At 33.9% G+C, this 23,592-nt stretch overlaps 1 protein-coding gene across 1 annotated transcript in view; it reads right to left on the minus strand.

Annotated features, from left to right (window-relative positions):
- Positions 1-23,592, minus strand: part of LOC136036345 (nuclear pore complex protein Nup98-Nup96-like) — a 127,337-nt gene that overhangs the window by 33,968 nt on the left and 69,777 nt on the right. The window contains exons 13-15 of the mRNA XM_065718496.1: positions 22,144-22,322; positions 6,909-7,153; positions 4,784-4,938 (exon numbers count right to left, since the gene is read on the minus strand). Of these exons, the coding sequence (XP_065574568.1) occupies positions 4,784-4,938; positions 6,909-7,153; positions 22,144-22,322 (579 nt within the window). The remainder of the gene's footprint in view (positions 1-4,783; positions 4,939-6,908; positions 7,154-22,143; positions 22,323-23,592) is intronic.

A 23,592-nucleotide genomic window follows, 5' to 3' on the forward strand; every position in this document is an offset into this window, starting at 1 on the left:
TAGCATCATCTCTCAATACGCTTTTGAAAACGTTTGTTTCAAAACAATCTAGCATTATTCATATTTTTCCTGCTCAACTTCCCAATTTGTTAAACGTTCTCGTTGAATAGTTCTTATTCTTTTGTTAGATAGAAAAGGCTTTTCTTCAAAAATTCTGCAAAGATGGGACAACTGAAAGGTGTTATTCCGACACTTCCAGTCAAGCCTCATCTTTCAGTACACTTCTTAAAATAATTTTTAATTGGATTTTTGAAATTCTTTGCATTTCAGATTTTCTTTTTGTCTAGTTAAGCTTTGTTCATAATTCCATAGGTATAACAAAGTTACTATTTAGTTCTTTATTTTCTTTCTCTTTTTATTAGCTCTGAATCTAGGAATTAGATCTTTTAAATGCTTCATTCTAGTTAAATTTAAAAATGTCTCTCAGACTCTTTTGGCAACCAAAAAGCAGTAGTTTTTCCATACGATGAAACACAGTTAATTTGTTTCAGCTTTTGCAAGTAACAAATTCCCAAGGGTGAGAAGATATCCAATTACTTTGCTAAGAGACGCCAGGATGAAAATACGCTAAGAGGCAAAACATTTACAGGTGGACTAAAAGAATTCCAAGGAAACAGAAAGGTGCATTAGTTCTTAAATGGCTTCTAAAGGGGGATATATTAGGATATGTTTTCGACTATTTCATATTTTGAGGTCAGCTCCAGTAATATCTTTGAAATACAATTTTGTTATACACACACACACACACATACATATATACATATATATATATATATATATATATATATATATATATATATATATATATATATATATACATATATATATACATATATACATATATATATATATATATATATATATATATATATATATATATATATATATATATATATATATATATATATATATATATATATATATATATATATATATATATATATATTGATTTTTTCTTTTCGAGTACGAACATTGATTTTCTTTTTCCCAATGGTTCAAGAACCAATGTCCAAACACAAGAGCGCTGTGTTCAGAAGTCAAATTTTGTCAGGCTCTTTGTAAGTCTTACCGAGACAATCGATAAATAAAAAAAAATGCATGATATATTTATTGGACCCTAAAATTTTGTCAGAAAAGCACCAGTGAAGCTTGAGCGGAAAGAGTGGGTGGTTGAGAGGGACGGCAACCACCTGGTATACTATAGATTTCTGTTGGTTTTAATTTTTAATGTTCCTCTTTACTTTCATTTGATAAGACTAATAAATAATAACAAAATAAAGAAAAATAAAAAATAAATCTGCTAACCAAATAGTCTCACAAACATTTTCGATTGTTTTATTCGCTTGTCTTCCAGAGATATTAAAATAGCTTGAACGGAGACATTACTCTTCCAATCAGTCAAAAAAGGGTAAATACATGCGGGCCTATTTTTTCAAAGCAGCAGAGGCATTACTTGTATAAAAAAGCGACGGGAGAAGGTGTAGATTAGATCCCCCCTTGCTTTAAATGTTCATGTTCATTTTTTTTTATTTTTGTTTTAGGAAACAAGTAACTAGTTAGTATGAAAAGGTAGGAATTACTATGCTAAAAGCGCTCTTTGTGAGACGAGGCCTGAAAAAAAGAAAAAAAAACAAAAAACTATGACTAGCTTAGCATTATTATGACAGATAGATCATTCCACAGCTTTGTTCAGCTAACTATCAACTAGAAAAACGTAACAAAATATGAACTTGGTAAAATCAGAATTTAGTTTTCCTTCGCATTGGAAGACACTGAAGTGTTGGCCTGTAGATGAACACGAAGAAAATACTTATATATTTCATCACAACATTAATCATATCAATAAATAGCTTAGAGCATTTAAAAGAAATCAAGACATGAAATAAATAGCATGTTTTAAAAATGGTTCACGAAAGGAGAAGATTATACAAAAAAAAAGCAATTACAACCCGAGATACAAGACCAGATATACCTAGTCTAACGGAAAAATGTCGAAGATCTGCTTAAGAATGTTTTTCAAAAAAAAAAAAAAAAAAAACAAAACAAAAAAAAAAAAAAAAAAAAAAAAAAAAAAAAAAAAAAAAAAAAAAACTTAAAAGCAACCCAACAAGTAGAGTATAACTTCGGTATAGGAAGACGTACCAGAGAGTAAAAAACAAAAAAAAATCAACAAATTTCAAGCAAAAAAATAGATCACAGCGCTACCTAAGTGACATAATTACGTGTGAATGTAGTCTTGGAAGTCCCGAGAAGTGTTGCAAGGTGTATGTTAGGGGGCTAAAACACAATAATTCAACAACAAAATAACTGAAATCAGACATTTAAATAATTGCATAATCCGATACTAAGTAGGAATCTCGAATGTCAAGAACAAGCTGTTAATTTAATTAATCAAATTAACATCAGGGTATGTCGAACTCAAAGATCTGTTGCCTCCACACCACAAAACCGACTATGCCTATTTTGCGGAATAACAGCCATTGATGGATTTAGCATCGCTACCCTTATCGTATATCTTGCTCGCTCCTTTACCTCTCTTTCCCTAACTCTACACTCCAGTTTGACATTAATAATATAAATATCGCAAGCCAGCACCTTATCCCGGTTGGACTTTCGTCCATTAAACGTCTTCTTGTTGTCATATCAAATTTGTCATCTCAAACGGCTGCCATCTTAAATTTCGGGCTGATTGGAGACTCAATACTCCTTATTCGGGGCGTTACATAAGATCTTTTCATTCGCAGGATGTGATTGGTCAAGATGAGATTTAACTTGGGAGTAATTCCTTCGTTTCATTACATCCAACCTCCCTATGCCAATTTGGTTCCGCCCTTCCAATACTCCGATTTTTCATCACCGCTTTCCAGCAGCTCTGAGAAACTGAGATAAAGGGTTTTGGTCCAAAACATCGCAATGATGTCCTAGTCTTAGCCGTTTCATCTGCCATTTCATTATCCTCGATCCCAGAGTGCCTTGGACCCACATCACGATAATTTGACTTCTACTGGAAAGCACAAACACTTACTGCACTCTCAGCAGCCCAGGCTCAAAAGGTCAATTACTGGTGCATGACAATACTTGAAGTACCAAGGACATCAAAATAACAAATTATTCCCTACTCCCCACACATATGGACCGACCCATCTCAGTTGTATTCATTTCTAAAAACGATTTTCAACTATTTTTATGGCACATGGTATTTACCAAGTGCTATATAACGATTGCAATTTCTGTCTGTATGTCGGTGTATCAGGGACCAGATCAGATCAAATTAGAACTAGTCGCTTCCCTGATTCTACCATCTGGGGGGGGGGGGGATGAACGATTAATTCGGAAAAATTAGAAAAAATGAGGTATTTTTAGCTTACGAACGGGCGATCGAATCTTAATGAAATTTGATATTTAAAAGGACCTCCTGTCTCAAAGCTCTTTTTTCAAATCTCGACCGGATCTAGTGACATTGGGGGGATCTGGAGGGGGAAACCCGAAATCTTGGAAAACACTTAGAGTGGAGAGATCGGGATGAAACTTGGTGGGAAGAATAAGCACAATTCCTGGATACGTGATTGACATAACCTGACTGGATCCGCTCTCTTTGGGAGAATTGGGCGGGGGGGGGGGGTCCAGTGCTTTGGTGAGTCAGGTGCTTCTGGAAGTGCTAGGACGATGAAAATAGGTAGGCGTACCGGGGACCAGCACAAATTGACTTGGTGATAGTCGTTTCCCCGATTCGACCATCTGGGGGGGGAGGCTAGAGGGAGGGAAAATCGTGAAAAATGAGGTATGTTTATCTCACGAATGGGTGATTGGATCTTAATGAAACTTGATATATAGAAAGATGTCATATCTCAGATGTTCAGTTTTCAATTCGGACCGGATCCAGGGACATTGGGGGTGGAGGGGGGAAACGAAAATCTTGGAAACCGAAGTACCGACTCTAATTTTAGGTTCCAACCTCGTCACAAGTGCCATATGAGCTCTTGGCTGTTCCGACCTCGTCACAAGTGCCATATGAATTCTTGGCTCTTGTTCTTTTGGGGTTTTCAAATTATATAATTTTTAGGACAGCAACACATTTTTGCCAGTGTTGCCAAGTTGAGCCATGGAAATAAATAAGCAAAACTAATTGGCTAAACTTCATAGCACCTTTTTTCCGCAAAAATCCAAACATAAACAACTTATTGAGTCCCATAGATTCTCAAAGTAATGACACCTTCAAAGGAAAGCTTTGTCTTCTTAAGCTATTTGGCATCATGTGTATTTATTTTTTTATTTTTTGCTGATTATCAGTCACGTTTCTTTTTTTTTAGATTTGGCACTCGTTACTACCAAAAACTGCACAACTGCATACAGATGTTCTTTTTTCACTAAAAAGCTGAATTTTCTATTTCTTCTACTTTAAAGATATATATGGTTGTGCAAGTTTCCACTTAACTGATTCAAATAATCAGGTTTCATTTCCACTGTCCATGGTGCTTTAAATGGTAATCCTAGAAAAAAACTACCTTTAGCGGAGGGGGGGGGAAGAGCCCGTGAGCACTCTGGTAGCTAGCCGAAGCTTCTACACGTGGACCAAGACAGTTTCCAGGAACACTTTTCAAAGCGTGTTGATTGAGAATTTACCGATTATGAAAAAGAGAATAATCAACTAAAATAACAACTGCTAAAATAAACATTTTTCTTTACCACCTAAAAATGTCCCACATTTTAAACATAATTTCAGTTTATTATTTAGTTTGAAATATAAATTGGTTAAGCAAACTTCGCGAGATGAAATTCTTACCAGAAATGTTGAGCAAATGCCTGACGCCAAGAGAATTTATCACAGGTATTTATCATTAGCTTGGAATTTTGATAAGTACTTAATCCAGCTGCTCCGCAGAATAAACGGAGACGCGATCGGTCAATATACTTAATGGCTCCAGTCGCATTCCAAAGCTAAAAAAATAACAGCCAGTAAATAGATAGTATCAACTGAAAACAAATTTTCAAACAGAAGAAGCCTGTTCAAATCACAAATCTCTTTGAATGGTATAGACACAAAAAGGAAAATGTCGTTCTAGTCGTCAATCATAAACAATTAACATGTTTCTATTTCGTCAACTCGTCAACTTACGAAAACAAAGAAGTAGAAAAAAAAGAAGAAAAAAAGAACAGCCAATAAATACATAGTGTCAACTGAAAATAATTTTTCAAACAGAAGAGGCCTGTTAGAATCACAAACCTCTTTGAATGGTACAGATATAAAAAGGAAAATGTCGTTCTAATCGTCAATCATAAACAATTAATCAGTTTCTATTTTGTCAACTTGTCAACTTACGACAACAAGGAAGAAAAAAAACAGCCAGTAAATACATAGTATCAACTGAAAACAAATTTTCAAACAGAAGAAGCCTGTTCAAATCACAAATCTCTTTGAATGGTATAGACACAAAAAGGAAAATGTCGTTCTAGTCGTCAATCATAAACAATTAACATGTTTCTATTTCGTCAACTCGTCAACTTACGAAAACAAAGAAGAAAAAAGAACAGTCAATAAATACATAGTATCAACTGAAAACAAATTTTCAAACAGAAGAGGCCTGTTCGAACCACAAACCTCTTTGAAAGGTATAGACAGAGAAAGGAAAACTTCGTTCTAGTCGTCAATCATAAACAACCAACATGTTTCTATTTCGTCAACTCGTCAACTTACGAAAACAAAGAAGAAAAAAAGAAGAAAAAAGAAGAAAAAAGAATATCAACTGAAAACAATTTTTTTAAACAGAAGAAGCCTGTTAGAATCACAAACCTCTTTGAATGGTATAATCATAAACAATTAACCTGTTTCTATTTCGTCAACTCGTCAACTTACGAAAACAAAGAAGAAGAAAAAAGAACAGCCAATAAATACATAGTATCAACTGAAAACAAATTTTCAAACAGAAGAGGTCTGTTCGAATCACAAACCTCTTTGAAAGGCATAGACACAAAAAGGAAAATGTCGTTCTAATCGTCAATCATAAACAATTAACATGTTTCTATTTCGTCAACTCGTCAAGTTACAAAATACATATTTTATGAAATAAACAGATATTCGACTTCATAGGTGAAGGAAGAAAGTCTTTATGCTCTGTATAACAAATAATTACATAGCTTCAGTATAAACTATTTCAATAAATAATTGAAATAAGTAAAATTGGCTTTTTAAAACAGGATCTTTACGAAAATATTATTGAACCAATTGCCGCAAATCGTTAATAAATAAGTGCCGTAAATCATAAATAAGTGTGGCGTTGCAGCACCTGACATTCAACTTCATTTATAGTAATTTCTGCTCGTTTTAGGTTTGACATCCTCTATATGCAATTTCTTCTTCATTAAGTTCGAACTTCACTTTTTTACTTTCCATGGAAAAAATACTCTTAATTCAGATTCTGTACGGCTGTTAATTGCCACTTTTTCTATGGATTAATAGAAATAATATTTTTTATTAATAGGAGATGTTAATGTTAATCAATAATAGAACCATAGTAGCAGTAACTGAAGATCCTTGTACTAATCTAATTTCAGCACCACGTGACATGTGCACTTTATGAGTAATACACAAAAATGTAGTTTGAATATATACAAAATATTCCGGACATCAGCATATAATTGCGATTTTGTTCTAAGACTTGCAAACAACAAGATCAAAAGTTCTTAAATACCTACTTTGGTGGTAGTAAAATACTATTTGTTAAATTTGCATTTAATTTATTTTTATTTAAGGCCTGCCTGAATACGGTAAGAAGATATTTTCAGTTTTGTTTGATTTTTTTCATGTTTTTTTGTTTGTTTGGGGAGTGGGGGTAAATATGTCAAAGCCAAGACTGACATAATCTCAAAAAATGTGAAGAAAATATTTTTTTACAGTAAAAATTACTTACTTCTAGTTGAACACCAGTCAGTTGTTGAGTCTCATAGCCATCAATCTGACAAACAGCGAACGCTGAATTATAGTCATTTATGCTGGTCAGACGCTCAGTTGCATTCGAAACTCGATGACCAGTCAACTCAGCCAAAGCAAAATCTACGGTAGAACTGCCGTCCGGAAATGAATCAAGAGCTGCATAATCACTAATCCATTCTCCAAGTAGTTTCTTTCGAAGCATGGACTCGGCGTAGCTTCCAGCTAAAAAGAGTAGATATTAACAATCTGACTCAGCAAGGTGATAAAGAAAAACAGCACAACCAGAGTTATGATCTAGGATTCTTCACTTAGTCAAAATATACAGTTTATTAGCTTGTCCAAAAGTCATGGAAAATCAAGAAAAGCAGTTAAGACATCATGTTACTAATAAATCAGAAACCATAAAATATTGTTAAACTAGGTATAAAGTATAAAATTAAAATGATTTGCTAAACTAGCCAAGTTATTTTTCTTTGGTATTAATATAAGGTAAATTTAAAACCCGAAGCTTTTAAAATGTGGTTTCTAGTCATGGTGACTATTCAGATCAGGTACAAGCCTAATGTTCATAAGCAAAAAGCAATGATCACCAGTCCCGAGTATTATTTCCCAGGATGTAGTGCCGAAGGGGAAACCTCTTAACATATTTTACGCAAGTGCTGGGCACTTTCTAAAGAAGGATCGGGATCGATAACACTATCCTTGGGATCGGTACCTCCCTGACCTCGTACAAAATATCATGGAAATGCACTGCAAAGAACAATGGCAAGCATAGTCCGTTAGATTAAGACAACGAAGTATTTTTTTTTTTTTTTTTTTTGGTCGATTGCTCTTTGGTAGGATATTTTTGGTTGGAAAACGATCATTCCATTGACCCATTTCTTACATAGTTTACTGTATTATAGTTTTTAAATATGAAATGCACCAATAAGTGGATTTTAGTTTTAAAATACACTCTTTATACAATTACATATATATATATATATATATATATATATATATATATATATATATATATATATATATAATTATATATATATTTATATTTATATATATATATATATATATATATATATATATATATATATATATATATATATATATATATATATATATATATATATATATATATATACTAGCTGTTGGGGTGGCGCTTCGCGCCACCCCAACACCTAGTTGGTGGGGGCGCTTCGCGCCCCCCCAAGCCCCCCCGCGCGCGTAAGTCGTTACGCGCCATATTAGTTACGCGCCATTGTAGTTGTGTCCCTATGTCCCACCTGTGAATATAGATATATATATATATATATATATATATATATATATATATATATATATATATATATATATATATATATATATATATATATGTTTTTAACTACGTAAAACTTGCGAATATACAACATTCTTTGCTGTCCCATTGTCTGTGCATATAAATAGATTGTCAGGTTTACCGACTCTTGAACATGCAACATATAATGGTCCATGGGAAAACAATCCGTATTCAGATCTATACCTCGTGATTCTAATGATTGCCCTTGAGCTTTGTTGATGGTGATTGCTAATCGACCATTCCCTGAGTCGCCATCGTCATTTATATATCCCCCTGTGCACCCCGGCGTCCCCTTTGTAGTTATGTCCCTGTGTCCCGGTCGTCATTTATATTCCCTGTGTCCCGGTCGTCATTTGTGTCCCGGTGTCCCAGTCTGTGATTTCTCTTTGAGCGTCCCGGGCGTCATTTATATTCCTTGTGTCCCGGTGTCCCGGTCGTCATTTATATCCCCCTGTGCCCCCGGCGTCCCCGTTGTAGTTGTGTCATTTATATTCCCTGTGTCCCGGTCGTCATCCCGGTATACATTCGTTTTTGAATTGGTATATGATGAAATAAATTTTTAATTTTTTCCCTTTTTTTCCTTTTAGTTTTTTTTTATTGGTTTTGACCTTTTTTTAGGTTTTTTAGTTTCTTTCTTTTTCTTTTCAGTTTTTTTTTGAAGTTTTTATCTTTTTAGTTTTTTTACTTTTATTTATATTTTTTTAGTTTTCTTTTTCTCCTTTATTTTTCAGTTTTTTTCCTTTTTTTAGTTTTCTTTTCTTTTTTAGTTCTTTTAGTTTTTACCTTTTTAGTTTTTTTTAGTTTTTTAGATTAAATTTTTTTTTAGTTTTTCACCTTTTTTCTTTTTAGTTTTTTATTGGTTTTTACCTTTTTTTTAGCTTTTTTATTTTTTTTTCGTTTTTTCTTTTTACTTTATTTTTAGTTTTTATCTTTTTTATTTTTTTTTATGTTTATTTTTAATTTTATTAGTTTTCTTTTTCTCTTCTATTTTTCAGTTTTTTCCTTTTTTTTAGTTTTTAGTTTTTTAAGTTTTTTCCTTTTTTTAGTTTCTTTAGTTTTTTTAGTTTTTCGGCTGTTTTATTTTTTTATTAGTTTTTATTTATTTTTTTGTAGTTTTTGCCTTTTTTTAGTTTTTTCAGTTTTTTTTTAGTTTTTAGTTTTTTACCTTTTTTAGCCTAACCAGGATTTGAACCTGGGACCTTCATTCTCCGTTCTGACACCCTCTCTCACCGAGTGACTACTCCAGCATGTTCATTTTGGTGTTTTAAATGGTATATTATTAACCAAATTAATGTGTTTTACAATATACTAAGCATCGTCATAACAAAAATGACGACAACTAATTTCATGACGTCAGCCGACACAGAAACATGACGTCACCTGATCCACGATCCACAGATCCACAGACAACTTATTTTTATATATATAGAAGATATATATATATATATATATATATATATATATATATATATATATATATATATATATATATATATATATATATATATATATATATATATATAATTCGTTATTTTTTATATTCTAACACATATAACATGTTCAGAAGGGGTTTGGCTCCTATTGTGAACCCACAAGGACCGAATCTTGAGTGCACCACTTCTACTAAAAAAGCTAGAGTATGGACAACTTACAAGAGCGGAAAATGGCACTAGTGTAGACAACCAAAAAAAATCCCCAACACCATCTACAGTTTAGCGCTTCTAGGCTTTTTTCAGTTTAATAGTATGGCAGAATTATTGTACTTAGTGTAATTGGCAAGATTATTGTAGTTATACCTGTTTACTCTTAATGTCTGAAAAGAAAACACACAATTACGAAGCTTGAAAAACAGCCATGAAAAGCCAGGACTATATGGCGTTACTGATTATCTTGTTGACACTGGTACCAGTTTCCACTTTTATAAGTTACTAACACTCTTTGGGAAAACCTCCATAAATAAACTTTTTTAAGCCCTTGAGCCTAAAATCCAAAAAAAGGAAACACTAACGACGATAAGAAAAACTTCAAGTGTGAAAATTAGTCCTAAAATTTAAAACGTAATCTCATCAACATGTAAAAACAGCTGAGACTCAAAATCCCAAGGTCATTCCTTGTTTTGCAAGTAAAGAAATAAAAAATAAAGCAAAAACTAAGGCTAATTTCACAAGCATAATTTCTATTGTCCCCCAAGGAGCACTTGGCTCAAACTAACTGATTACGTTTCTGGAATTGAGAATGCAATCTAAAGTAGCTCTAAAAAACAAGAATAAAAATCGGGCTCTTGAAATGAATATCGCCAAGACGTTACTTGGAAAAAAAAAATACAAAAGGAAGAAAATCAGTGAGGTCCTATGCAAGTGTTTCTCTTTGGTTTTCAAAATTTTGTTTTGTTTTAACTCTATGTTTAAGCAGTGCTTCCGATAATGTTGTCTCTTGCTATACCATTTAGTTAAAGTAATAACGTTAAAGATCTGATTCAATAATAGTATGACGAAACGTTCGACAGGGTGAGACGGACAAATTCAAATTTTAAAATATATGTCGATAAGCCAAAACGATAACGCATGGCCGCAGAAGCTTTTTTTTAAACTTCGACTATATAAAAGGATAGCAGCAGCATAAGCAACATAGCCAATGCCGAAGTTACTCTCTCTTAATTGAAGTCAATACAAACACAGGGTGCAAGGACACTTATTTGTGATCCTCTGACATTTTATGCGTTTGGATTTTCATCTCTTCATGAAAAAAAACATAGAGGTTAAAGGTTTATAATTTAAATACACAAAGCTTCTTACGTCTATGCTTCTCGCGAAGAACCTGTGGTCAATATTTTATTGATCCATACGCTATTAACCTGCATCATTGGCTGCACTAAATTATAATGAGAAGAGAATTTATAAAATAACAAAAAGCTTAAACTCTATGGACCTCTTGTTTCATTAGTCCTGTTTACCTGTTTAGTCGATTGTTTACCCAAGATTTAATTTATTTCATTTTTTGTCTGGATAGGGGTTTAATGCTAACAAGTTTTATGTACTAACGGCATGTAGTGTTCTTTCTTCTTTTTATTGTACCCACTATTTCATTTTTTTTCCTTTGTTATAGTTGAATAGCAAATGACGATCATAAAAGCGTTTTAAAAGTTATGACCGTAAAATATTTCTAACGAATGGAGAACAGGAGAACACACAAGGGAGGTGGTTTCCGGGCTCATGCCTTTCATCTCACGCGAAATCTCGAGGTTTTCATGCCCATCTGCATAATTTCTAATACCTTCCGTTTTATTCACCTTTTTTAATTCCCCCCCCCCCCCACCAAAAAAATAAGTCCTAAATTCTTGCACATAGGTAAATCCGGGTTAGGCAAAACATATATTATTAAAATGACTAAAACATCGGGTTAAACTACAAAACGATTAATCAGATTTTGTTATGATAATTTTACCAGGTGTAAAAAAAAATAAATAAATAATATTTCCAACGAGTACAACACAGTCTTCGGTTTTGAAGATGTACAGAGCAAGTTATTTTTCCATAAGATTTCAAGGAAGAAATTGAATATGCTAAAATGTCTCAAATCGAAGTTGATTTTTCAACACTATTTGTAGTGAAAAAAAACTTAAGTTTTCCACTAAAAGCAGTGTTGTCAAAACAAATAGCCTTAAATACGTATACCAAGGATGTTGTGTCTATAGAAGAGATCCCTTAAGACGGACGGGAAAAAATGAAATAAAAATGCTATAGTAACCGAGATTAGTCATGGCTGATCTATAAATATCTCATTTAGTATTTGATAAACTTCAGAACAGAAAAATAACTAAATGCTTTAAAAATGTTTCCAGCGTAATGCACCAAAATTTAAGATATTTTTGAAGTTACGAGACTTTGTTTATTTTTAACAAGCAGAGAGGTCATATCAACACATGGTTACCTCGACTTTAGCTTCTTATATCTTCATATAAAAGAGGCCCACTTGAAGGGTACAAAACTTGGAATAGAACTGGGATTGCATAGTTGACAAAGTGCCCCTGGGTCAAATTTTACCAAGCCTTTTCTCTTTAAGTTTTATTCAGTTAATGACCCGTCAGCTACTGGCAACCTCATCCCGAAGCCGCACCAAAATAAAATTTGGCGGCGGCCAACACAATTACGCCGCCAGCGGCGCGCCGCAAAAAATTATCGGCGGCTGCCAATTGTCTGGCGTTTGTTCTATTCTTACAAATTTTCGGCTGATTTAAAAAAGTTTTGAAAACTAAATTGGTATTAGTTTTTATCGGTCCACAATTCCTTTTTAGTTGCATTATCTAAAGGACAAAATAAGGACGAGACATCAATATTACCTTCTCAAAAATATTCTTTTAATCCAAATGATCGGTTAAACTGACTGAAAATTGGACTGATCTAACAAAATAGACGATTTAAAACTTAATTTAAATCAAGCTGTAAAGCTTAAATTAAACAAATTTTCTTGCACCTTAAATCCATGGCTAATTTATGAAACTTCAATGGAGCCTGATTTTGTATCTCTTACTTCATGTCTGAATTTCCTGGTCTTACAGCTCGAATTCCGATTCTTGGACTACCCTACCCCGGCGCTCTCTAAAATTCCAGATCTAAAACTTGAATTAAAGAAAAAAACTTGCACCATAAACCCATGGCTAATTTATGAAACCTCTATGGAATCTGAAGTTTATATCTTACTTAATGTCTGAATTTCCTGGTCTTGCAGACAGAATTCCCCTTCTTTGACCCTACCCCTCACTCTCTACGTTATAGAAGCTATTATTTCTTATTGCTTTCAGATTGAATCCTCTCACTTAAGAGTGATACTGATAAAATCATCAAAATTAAAAGTTTCGACCAACTCCTTTGATAATGGAAGAGCTTATTTATTATCCTTCCCATCTCAGAAATTAATGTACTGCAGTTGTGGGCGTCCTGGAATATGGTGGGTAAGCATATCAAACAGTAAAAGTTCTACTTTAGCGTATAGGATTTAATAGTTGATTTATTTCATACCTAGCCAATTTTCAGAAAGCTTAGCATGTTGTTCTTTAAGAAAAGTCCGTTCCCATGTTTTAGAAAAAAAGAAGCAACATCTTGTAAAGAAAGGCATTGTTTATAATTAGATTTTAATTCTGGCTAAAGTTTTATTAAATTTATTAGATTTTTAGATTTTTTTTTTTGCATTAAGTTTTAAATTCTTTTTTGTCATTCTCAGGCAGTTTAAGGAAGCAAAAAAAAAATATAAATACTTGGCTAGAAATAAACTCTATTCCTTTCCTTTAAAGCTTTGACAAGCTTGAAGTTATCACCAGAGGCGTAGCTACAGTATTTTCATTGGGGGGGGGGCAAGAGAGGGTGCTACTGAAATCGATGCTATTCAAGTGGCAGTGAAGAAAAGCAACTATTTAACAAAACACGGTACTTAGTGAATTTAAAGACATTACACGATAAATTACAAACAATAAACACACATCAAACAGTCATAAATATAAGCGCTGATACTTGGCTTTTCCTAAAACTGTCATCAACAAGCTACTGCAGACAACAGTAGTATAGCGTAAACACGTTTTCGGGTGAGCGAAGGTAAATGTCATACACACTCGGCATTTTTTTGCCCAATTTGTAACTAATGCTGCAGTACACATGCAACTTCTACTTCCCCCAACCCCCGTGCCCACCATAGGATGCTCAATCTCTTAATTGAACTAACCTTTATTCTAATAGGCCCGGGCACCACGCTATTCATTTGCTAGTAAGGTTGTTAGGAAGACAAAAAATGTGTATATAAGTTTGGTTCTTCAACTTTATAGATGCTACATATGCATAAAAACCTTTTGGGTGGGGAGGAAGGTTGACATAATAAAACTTTCCACGTTGCTTTCTGGCCTTTTTGGAATAGCTACATTTTTACATATGGTAAAACATTTATAAATAACGTACTCGAGGAATATCATGGCTAGTCGAAACTCATTTAAATTAGGAAATATTACAGTGTAGCGAAGTGAATGATGATGGAAAGTCCATCGTTGAGGAGTAGATTCAAAAACATTCTGAGGGGATCCAGATTTTTTTTATTTACTGTTAGATGACTTATTTTGCATTATATTTGCCTCTCAATAATCTCATAAATAATTCAAATCGTGAAATTTGCGGTAGCGGCACGCTAAAAGATTTTCGGCGGTGCGCCGCCGGTTTTTGGCGCGGCTTCGGGGACTACTGGCGACTATGGGATACTACTACTACTGCCAGTACTAACAGGTCACTGCAGCATCAAGCCATCTGGGGCCAACATAGCTACGCATGCTCCTTCTCCAGCCCAATCTATTCACAGCCTACCTCTTTACACTTTCCCAAGAAGTCGTTATTTCCCTTAAATCTTTCCTTACAACATCTCCTCACCCCATTCGGGATGGCATGCTTTTCGTTTAGCCCTAGACGGTTAGACGACAAGCAGGATCATTTTTCATCCGAAGAATGATTCCTAGCCATCTCATCCTTTCTCTCATTATAGCCCTACAAAACAGGATTGAACCACATTTTTCGTACTGCTTACTGTTGGAGATACGGCTCAGTCAGTCGGGTGCCCAAAATAATGTGTAGTCAATTTCTTTGGAAAATATCTAGAAATTCCTCATCCTTTTTTCGGAGCGCCCATGTTTCAGAACCATACTTGACCACTGTCGTCACTGTAGCTTCCAATATTCTAATTTCGGTTCGAAAACTTGTCTTACTATACTTCCAAACTTTTGTTAACTGTGAAAAACACACTGGGCCTTGGCTATTCTAATTTTAACATCAGTACTGCATTCACGGTCTTTACTGACAATACTACCTAGGTAAGTGAGGCTATCCACTTTATCAATCTCCTCGTTACCCAACATCACGACTTTAGCTTCGTTTATTCCTAGTTTTAACGACTTAGTCTTCTAAACATTAATTCTTAAACCTATTCTTGCACCCTGAACTCGCAAAACTTCTAACGATTCATTCATTTTGCTAACATTTTCATGTTAGCTAACAAATTTTCACCATGATCTAAGTCTAGGAGAGTTTTACTTCTCCATGTGATTCCGTGTTCTCCCACTGTCTTTGTTGTACTCCTTAGGACAAAGCCCATCAAAATGATCCACATAAATGAAGATAGAACACAACCCTGCTTAGCTCCTGATTTAGTATAAAACAAGCTACTAACTCCATTTCCTACCAAAACCACAGCAATGTTGCTCTCGTACATACCACTGATCAATTTAATGCATTTATCTGGTATACCATACAAGGATAGAGTCTTCCCTAAAGCTCTTCTATCAGGTGAATTAAAAGCTTGCTAATAATCTATAAAACTTAGCAATAAAGGTGTTTGATGACTCAGGCACTTCTTAATTATGAATCTAAGACTAAAAATTTGGTCAACCCTCTACCCTTCCTAAGACCACATTGTTATTCTAAATAATTTGCTTCCTAGAGAAACCAGGCAAATGATTTTACAATGGATGTGACGCAAGGATGCCAGTTGATGCTTTTACTATTTGAACTGTATTTCGACCCGTTACTAATATTTCTAGAAAATGAAATAAATGACATTATAATAGAAGATGTTACGACGAAGTTGAACCATTTTGTGGATGGTCTGACAACGCACACAGAAACTGAAGAAGATTCCAAAGTGGCCGTTCAGTGTGTAGATGAATATTGTGACATCTCCAAGCTACAGCTCAATAGAAATAAGTGTGAAATGTTATCATTGGGAGACGACGTATAAGAAGTGAGTAAGGGAATCCCAATAAAAGAAAAATTTAAAAACTTGAAAAATACTGTATCAAAATTCAAAAATGCCCTTAAACGAGGATGCCCTTAAACCAGAATTTGACACCCTAACAAATATAGAGGAATAAGTGCATCCACTCTCAAGGAAGCATCAAAATAATTTGAAGCCCACCTTCCGCCCTTGCACAAAATTAAGAAAGTATGTTGGTGCCAACAATGCTAGCCAATTGTGACAGAATAAAGTTGCTTGAGGCTAGTATAACTACTGATGTTCCCTTCCCACTCCACTCTTTTCAGAGCTTCACTCTTTCCTTCATCCCATGAAATATAAATTTTCTATTTATTTAGATTACTGGCTAATCATCCCTCAAATTAAAGATTTTCCAGGCTAGGCGTGCATAAGTAGGCTTTTTATCCTTTTATTGAAACAATATTTTAATTCTTGAGATTTGCAGATGGCGTGGCAGAATTTGCAATGAAAATCGTCATACAACAACAAAAGAGAGAATAATGAGGTCATAGTTAGTAACCATGTAAGGTAATTTTATGGGCCAAACTATATAGATGAATATTGGGACATCTTCAAGCTACAGCTCAACAGAAATAAGTGTGAACTGCTGTCATTGGGAGAAGAAGAGAAGGGGCGATTGAGGGAATCCCAAGAAAGGAGAAAATCAAAACTGGAAAAATACTGTATCAAAATTCAAAAATGCGCTTAAACAAGGATATGAAAGAGGTCTGACTGTTCACCAGAAAGCGCAGGATGTGAATACTTATGCTTGACCAGTTTTATGGTATCTGTTGTTTGTTTCGCAATCGAAAGACACACTAAAGCAAATTGTGAGTGCAATCTACTATTTCATATGGAATGGAAAATGTTAACCTAAATTGAAAATAGAAAACATGTTCATACATAGAAATCATGAAGGTCTTCAGGTCATTCATGTGGAATATAAGATAAAAGAACTTTTCATTAGGACAATATCGGAACAAATGATAAGGAAAAAAGAATCAACAACTTGGTATGAAACACAGAAAAGAAAAGGAAAAGAACATCCACCAAAATATAATGAAGCATTTGAAGAAATTTATGAAATAGAAAAATTAGGAATATCGCTTGAGACAAATGGGAAAATTGACGAAGAAAAACTTAAGAAATATTATGAAAGAAAAAGAAACATTTTCCTCCAATGAAAATAATAGAAAATGGCAGTTATAGTGAGGAAGAGGTAGACATAAGTTTCACAATACTAGAAAGTTTCCCGTTGCCGCCAGAAGTTAAAGAACGCATGTTCCTCTTTATGCATAGTTTGGTATCCACAGAAGAGTCGAAAGCAAAGATGAATATGAATGGTAATAATGGACTGTTTAAGCAATGCGTGAAAAGATAGAAAAGCAATGTTACATAATGTTTGACTGTGAAAAAAAGAACCAAATATAGCAGAACTGAGGAATCTATTAGCAAGTGCAACTGGTAAAAAGATCTAGTTAATTGGAGAAAGCTGTGTAGCTAAAATTAGATGATGGGTCCTATATGAGGACAATAGTGTACATAATATCACATATTTGTTGTTATGCGTGGAAACGAGAAGAAAAGCAGAAGGAAGACTATAATGTAGCAAATCGTGTGGAAACAGAATGGAAAGGGTAAAGATTATGAAGTGAAAGAAGATTGAGGAAGCGTTTAGTCTAAACTAGAAGGGAATAGTTTTTGTGTCTTGGTGTGTATGGGTGTGTTGTTGAAAGCAAAAAAAACTAGAAAAAAGTGAAAAAAAACAAAAATATAGGGTTTTTCCATGACCTCCACTACACACATCCTTAGTTCACATTTTAATGCTTTTTCGGATTTCTTTACATTACTCTTGTTCTCATAAGATCTATCACTCAAATAATGCTTGTACAAGCCCCTTTCCCTCTCTGTTTAACACAAAGCATTTTCACTAATATTCCTAACTGCCTTTCCAACTTTCATCCCGACGTAATTTCTTAGGCCCCACCGCCTTTCCATTTACCAAATTTTAACAAATGAAAATATAGTGAAAACAGATATAATATTTTTTGAAAAGCCTTTACCAACTGAAAAATATTTTTCCGGATGCGTGCAACATTCGGATTTCCTTATTACCTGGAATTTGCTTGATCTTTCTTTTTCCATAGCTTTGTTTAAAATATTACATAAAAAAAAACTAGTTTTTTTTAACTGAAAGTAAGGAGCGACATTAAAACTTAAAACGAACAGAAATTACTCCGTATATGAAATGGGTTGTCCCCTCCGCAATCCCTCGCTCTTTACGCTAAAGCTTTTAATTGTTTTAAAAAGCAGAATTGTGGCAAAGAGTCAAACTTTAGCGTAAAGAGCGAGGGATTGTGGAGGGGACAACCAATTTCATATACGGAGTAATTTCTGTTCGTTTTAAGTTTTAATGTCGCTTCTTACTTTCAGTTAAAAAACTAGTTTTTTTATGTAATTTCTGAACGTTTTTGAATTAATTCATGTTTGATTTTGGCTCTCCACACATAAATTATTAAAATGAAATTCGCATATTAATTCCTTTTTTGGCTAAATGGCTTTCTCTTAGTTTTGATCAGACAATCAAACAGTTCGTTGTAACGAACTGTAGTAAGGAGCGACCCGGCTCAATAGTAACCAAAACTCAAAAAAATTGAATTTTGACATGAATAGCTACATCAAAAGAATCGCATTTTAATGCTGATTTTAAATATACAAGTTTCGTCAAGTTTAGTCTTACCCATCAAAAGTTACGAGCCTAAGAAAATTTGCCTTATTTAGGAAAATAGGGGGAAACACCCCCTAAAAGTCGTAGGATCTTAACGAAAATGACACCATCAGATTCAGCATAACAGAGAACCCTACGGTAGAGTTTTCAAGCTCCTATCTAAAAAAATGTGGAAATTTGTATTTTTTGCCAGAAGACAAATCACGGGTGCGTGTTAATTTGTTTGTTTGTGTTTTTTTTTTTTTTTTTTTTTTTTTTCTTTTTTTTTTTTTTTTTTTTTTTTTTTTTTTAGGGGTCATCGTATCGGCCAAGTGGTCCTAGAATGTCGCAAGAAGTTCTAGTGCCCTTTTTAAGTGACCAAAAAAATTGGAGGGAATCTAGGCCCCCTCCCACGCTAATTTTTTTCCCAAAGTCAACGGATCAAAATTTTGAGATATCCATTTTGTTCAGCATAGTCGAAAACCTTAATAACAATGTCTTTGGGGATGACTTACTCCCCCACAATCCCTGGGGGAGGGACTGCAAGTTACAAACTTTGACCAGTGTTTACATATAGTAATGATTATTGGGAAGTGTACAGACGTTTTCAGGAGGATTTTATTTTGTTTGGGGGTGGGACTGAGGAGAGGGGGCTATGTTGGAGGATCTTTCCTTGGAGAAATCTGTCATGAGGGAAGAAAAATTCAATGAAAAGGGCGCAGGATTCTCTAGCATTACTATAAGAAAACAATGAAAAATAAACATGAAAACGTTTTTTAAAATGAAAGGAAGAAGTAGCATTGAAACTTAAAACGAACAGAGATTATTACGCGTATGAGGGGTTCTAAAAATACTTCAGCATAAAGAGCGAGGTAGTTAGGAGGAGATAAATACCTTGCTGTTTATGCTAAAGTATTTTTAGTAATTTCAACTATTTATTCTACGGCCTTTCTGATTCAGGGGTCATTCTTCAAGAATTGGGACAAAACTTACGATTTAGTGTAAAGAGCGAGGTATTAAAGAGGGTACAAACCCCCTCGTATACATAATAAAAATATGAGGTTATGAAAGTTTGTTACGTAAGTTAATTCTTCAGTTACGTATATTTTTTACTAATAAAAACGTTTGTTAAAAATTTAAAGTACTAGTTGCCTTTTTAAGTAAACGAAAAATTGGAGGGCAACTAGGCCTCCTTCTCCACCCCTTATTTCTCAAAATCGTCTGATCAAAACTAAGAGAAAGCCATTTAGCCAAAAAAAGAATTAATATACAAATTTCATTTTAATAATTTATGCGGGGAGAGCCAAAATCAAACATGCATTAATTCAAAAACGTTCAGAAATTAAATATAAAAAAAACTTAATTTTTTTAGCTGAAACTAAGGAGCGACATTAAAACTTAAAACGAACAGAAATTACTCCGTATATGAAATGGGCTGTCCCCTCCGCAATCCCTCGCTCTTTACGCTTAAGTTTGACTCTTTGCCACAATTCTACTTTTTAAAAACAATTAAAAGCTTTAGCGTAAAGAGCGAGGGATTGCTGAGGGGACAACCCATTTCATATACGGAGTAATTTCTGTTCGTTTTAAGTTTTAATGTCGCTCCTTACTTTAAGCTAAAAAAAAATAGTTTTTTTTTATTTAATTTTGAGAAATAAGGGATGGGGAAGTAGGCCTAGTTGCCATGCAATTTTTCGGTTACGTAAAAAGGCAACTATAAATTTTAATTTTTAACAAATTTTTTTATTAGTAAAAAATATACGTAACTTAAGAATTAACTTACGTAACAAACTTTTATATTCTTTAATTTTTATTATGTATATAAGGGGGTTTGTACTTTCTGTAACACCTCGTTCTTTACACTAAACCGTAAGTTTTGTCTCAATTCTTTAAGAATTACCCCTGAATCAGAAAGGCCGTAGAATAAATAGTTGGAATTACTAAAAATACTATAGCATAAAGAGCGAGGTATTTATCTCCTCCTAAATACCTCGCTCTTTATGCTAAAGTATTTTTAGAACCTCTTATATGCGTAATAATCTCTGTTCGTTTTAAGTTTCAATGCTACTCTTTACTTTCAATTGAAAAAACTTTTCCATGTTTATTTTTTCATTGTTTTTTTTTTATAGTAATTTTAGAAAATCCTGCGCCCTTTTCATTGAATTTCTGTTCCCCCATGACATATTTCTCCAAGGAAAGATCCTCCCACATAGCCCCCTCCCTTCAACCCCACCCCCAAAACCAAAAAAAAATCCCCTGAAAACGACTGTACACTTCCCAATAACCATTATTATATGTAAACACTGGTCGAAATTTTTAACTTGCAGCCCCTCCCCCAGGGACTGTGGGGGAGTAAGTCATTCCCAAAGACATAGTTATTATGGTTTTTGACTATGCGGAACAAAATGGCTATCTCAAAATTTTGATCTGTTGACTTTGGAGAAAAAATAAACGTGGGAGGGGGCCTAGGTGCCCTCCAATTTTTTTGGTCACTTAAAAAGGGCACTAGAACTTTTCATTTCCGTTAGAATGAGCCCTCTTGTGACATTCTAGGACCACATGGTCGATACGATGACCCCTGGGGAAAAGAAAAAAACACAAAAAAAAAAAATAAACACGCACCCGTGATTTGTCTTTGGCAAAAAATACGGAATTCCACATTTTTGTAGATAGGAGCTTGAAAATTTTGCTATAGGGTTCTCTGATACATCGAATGCGATGGTGTGATTTTCGTTAAGATTCTGTGACTTTTAGGGGGTGTTGTCCCCTATTTTCTAAAATAAGGCAAATTTTTTAAGGCTCGTAACTTTTGATGATAAAGACTAAATTTGATGAAACTTATATATTTAAAATCAGCATGAAAATCTGATTCTTTTTATGTATACTTTAGCATCAAAATTCCGTTTTTTAGAGTTTCGTTTACTATTGAGCCGGGTCGCTCCTTACTACAGTTCGTTACCACGAACTGTTTGATTATATCCGTTTTCACGATATTTTCATTTGTTAAATTCTTCTCTAAGACAACATCAGTGACTTCACAAAGAGAATTTCATAAAAAATTGACAAATTTGTTTTTATTTAGGCATAAGAGATTGAGAAGTATCACCATTCATACGTATTTAACCATCATTTATATAGTTGTCAATAATGTCTCGAATAAAGATTAACATCAACCATCCCCCTTGTATAAATGGCCATGGAGCCTTTCGAGGGGGAATAAGTGTATTGTAATTCATATTTGAATTATATTTTGTATTGTCTTGTATTTAATAATAAACTTCTCTCTTTAATAATAAACAACGCCTCGGACATTTTGAATAAATAAATTGGTCATTTTCCAAAATTTTGATCGACATACACAGGAGTATTAAAAAAAAAAATTGCCGACTGGCTTACCCTTTACGTCTTCGGGAAGTTTTCCCCATAAAGATGAGCAAAGAGCATACACTTCTTTTGTATAATTGATATACGCCACGTCTCCAGTAACAAATCCTAACTCTTTCGTCTCCCTCAAAAATGTCTGAAGAACTTTAAACTGTTTTTCGAGAAGGCTGCTTCCATGAGGATGGATGAATCTATAGAAAGAAAAAAAAAAAACTTAAAAAAAATTCCAGCGTTCCGATTCTATTCGGTTTAATTTTTTCTTTGCTAGGTAGGGACTCTTTAAAACTAAATAGGATCCGATAAACAGATCGAATAATAAGAAGAACAAAGATCGAAGATCGAAGAAGAACAACGATACAAAATTTGTGCTAGATCAAACGAACTAAATAAAACTGATAAAATGAAATTATAAATTAACAAAATATTCAACAATATTACAATAACAAGAAAAAAAATGAAGAAAAGCCCGATAACATAACTGTGAAGCAGGGCGTCCATTTTGGGATAAAACACATTTCAAAAATCTAAAATTGATGTTGTATAATCTAGAATTCTTTGCAAATAAGAACCAATCAAAGCAAAAGCAGACATTTGTCTCCTGCCTTTACTCGAATCAGTATAATTTATAGAGTTCTAGGCCTAAAAATTACACCCCTTTAAGCTCTAGCTAAAATAGCTTAGGGATGCCGCTTTATCGGCTATTTTAGCTTGCGTTAAGAGGATAGGATTGTAACATAAAATTACACCCCTTTGACAACCGGCATAACTCATTTTTTCAGACGTCGGAGGATCATGTGCTTTCCAGCTGCGCGTTCTATGGACAGTTTTTGTATGAATAGCCTGTTTTTCACACTATTAATCGTGAAACAAATTGTGATGTTCTCTCAGCTAGTTCGAACGCGAAATTTCACAATATTTTACCGTTTCAAACGGTAGCCGAAAATCTTTCTATTTCTACTATTGCCGCTCCCTTATTTATTCGCAGCGACAACTATTTGTTTTTCGTTTTTTTTTGAAGTTTCTTGGAAGCTTTTTGAGAAGTCTTATTAACAACATCAAACACTAAACAGTGTGAAATAAGTTATTCGATTTAACGATCTAGAACTCCGATGAAAGAAAGATTAAAATAACAAGGCCATATTTACGAATGAAGGGTAATGGATTACCCGAAATCGTCTGTTTTGGCCATCTATTTAGGGTCAAACTACACACCAATTGTTCTTCAATGAAGTTGAGAAAATAACAAATAATTTACAATTATGAACAATAACAATAACAAATAATTTAACGAAAATAGGAAATTCACGGGAGCACGCAAAGAGTGAAGTGTTGAACAGGTTGGGGTCGAGGAAGAGCATACGTAACTGTGTTGCACATACCAAACTGCAGCTGAAACGAGCTACTAGTAGTTTAGTATTTGTAGTCAGTTTTTGATAGGTCTGAAGATGTCTGAACGTCAAA

This window comes from Artemia franciscana, chromosome 15 (assembly GCF_032884065.1).
Source record: "Artemia franciscana chromosome 15, ASM3288406v1, whole genome shotgun sequence".
In the NCBI taxonomy this organism is placed as follows: Eukaryota; Metazoa; Arthropoda; class Branchiopoda; order Anostraca; family Artemiidae; genus Artemia; species Artemia franciscana.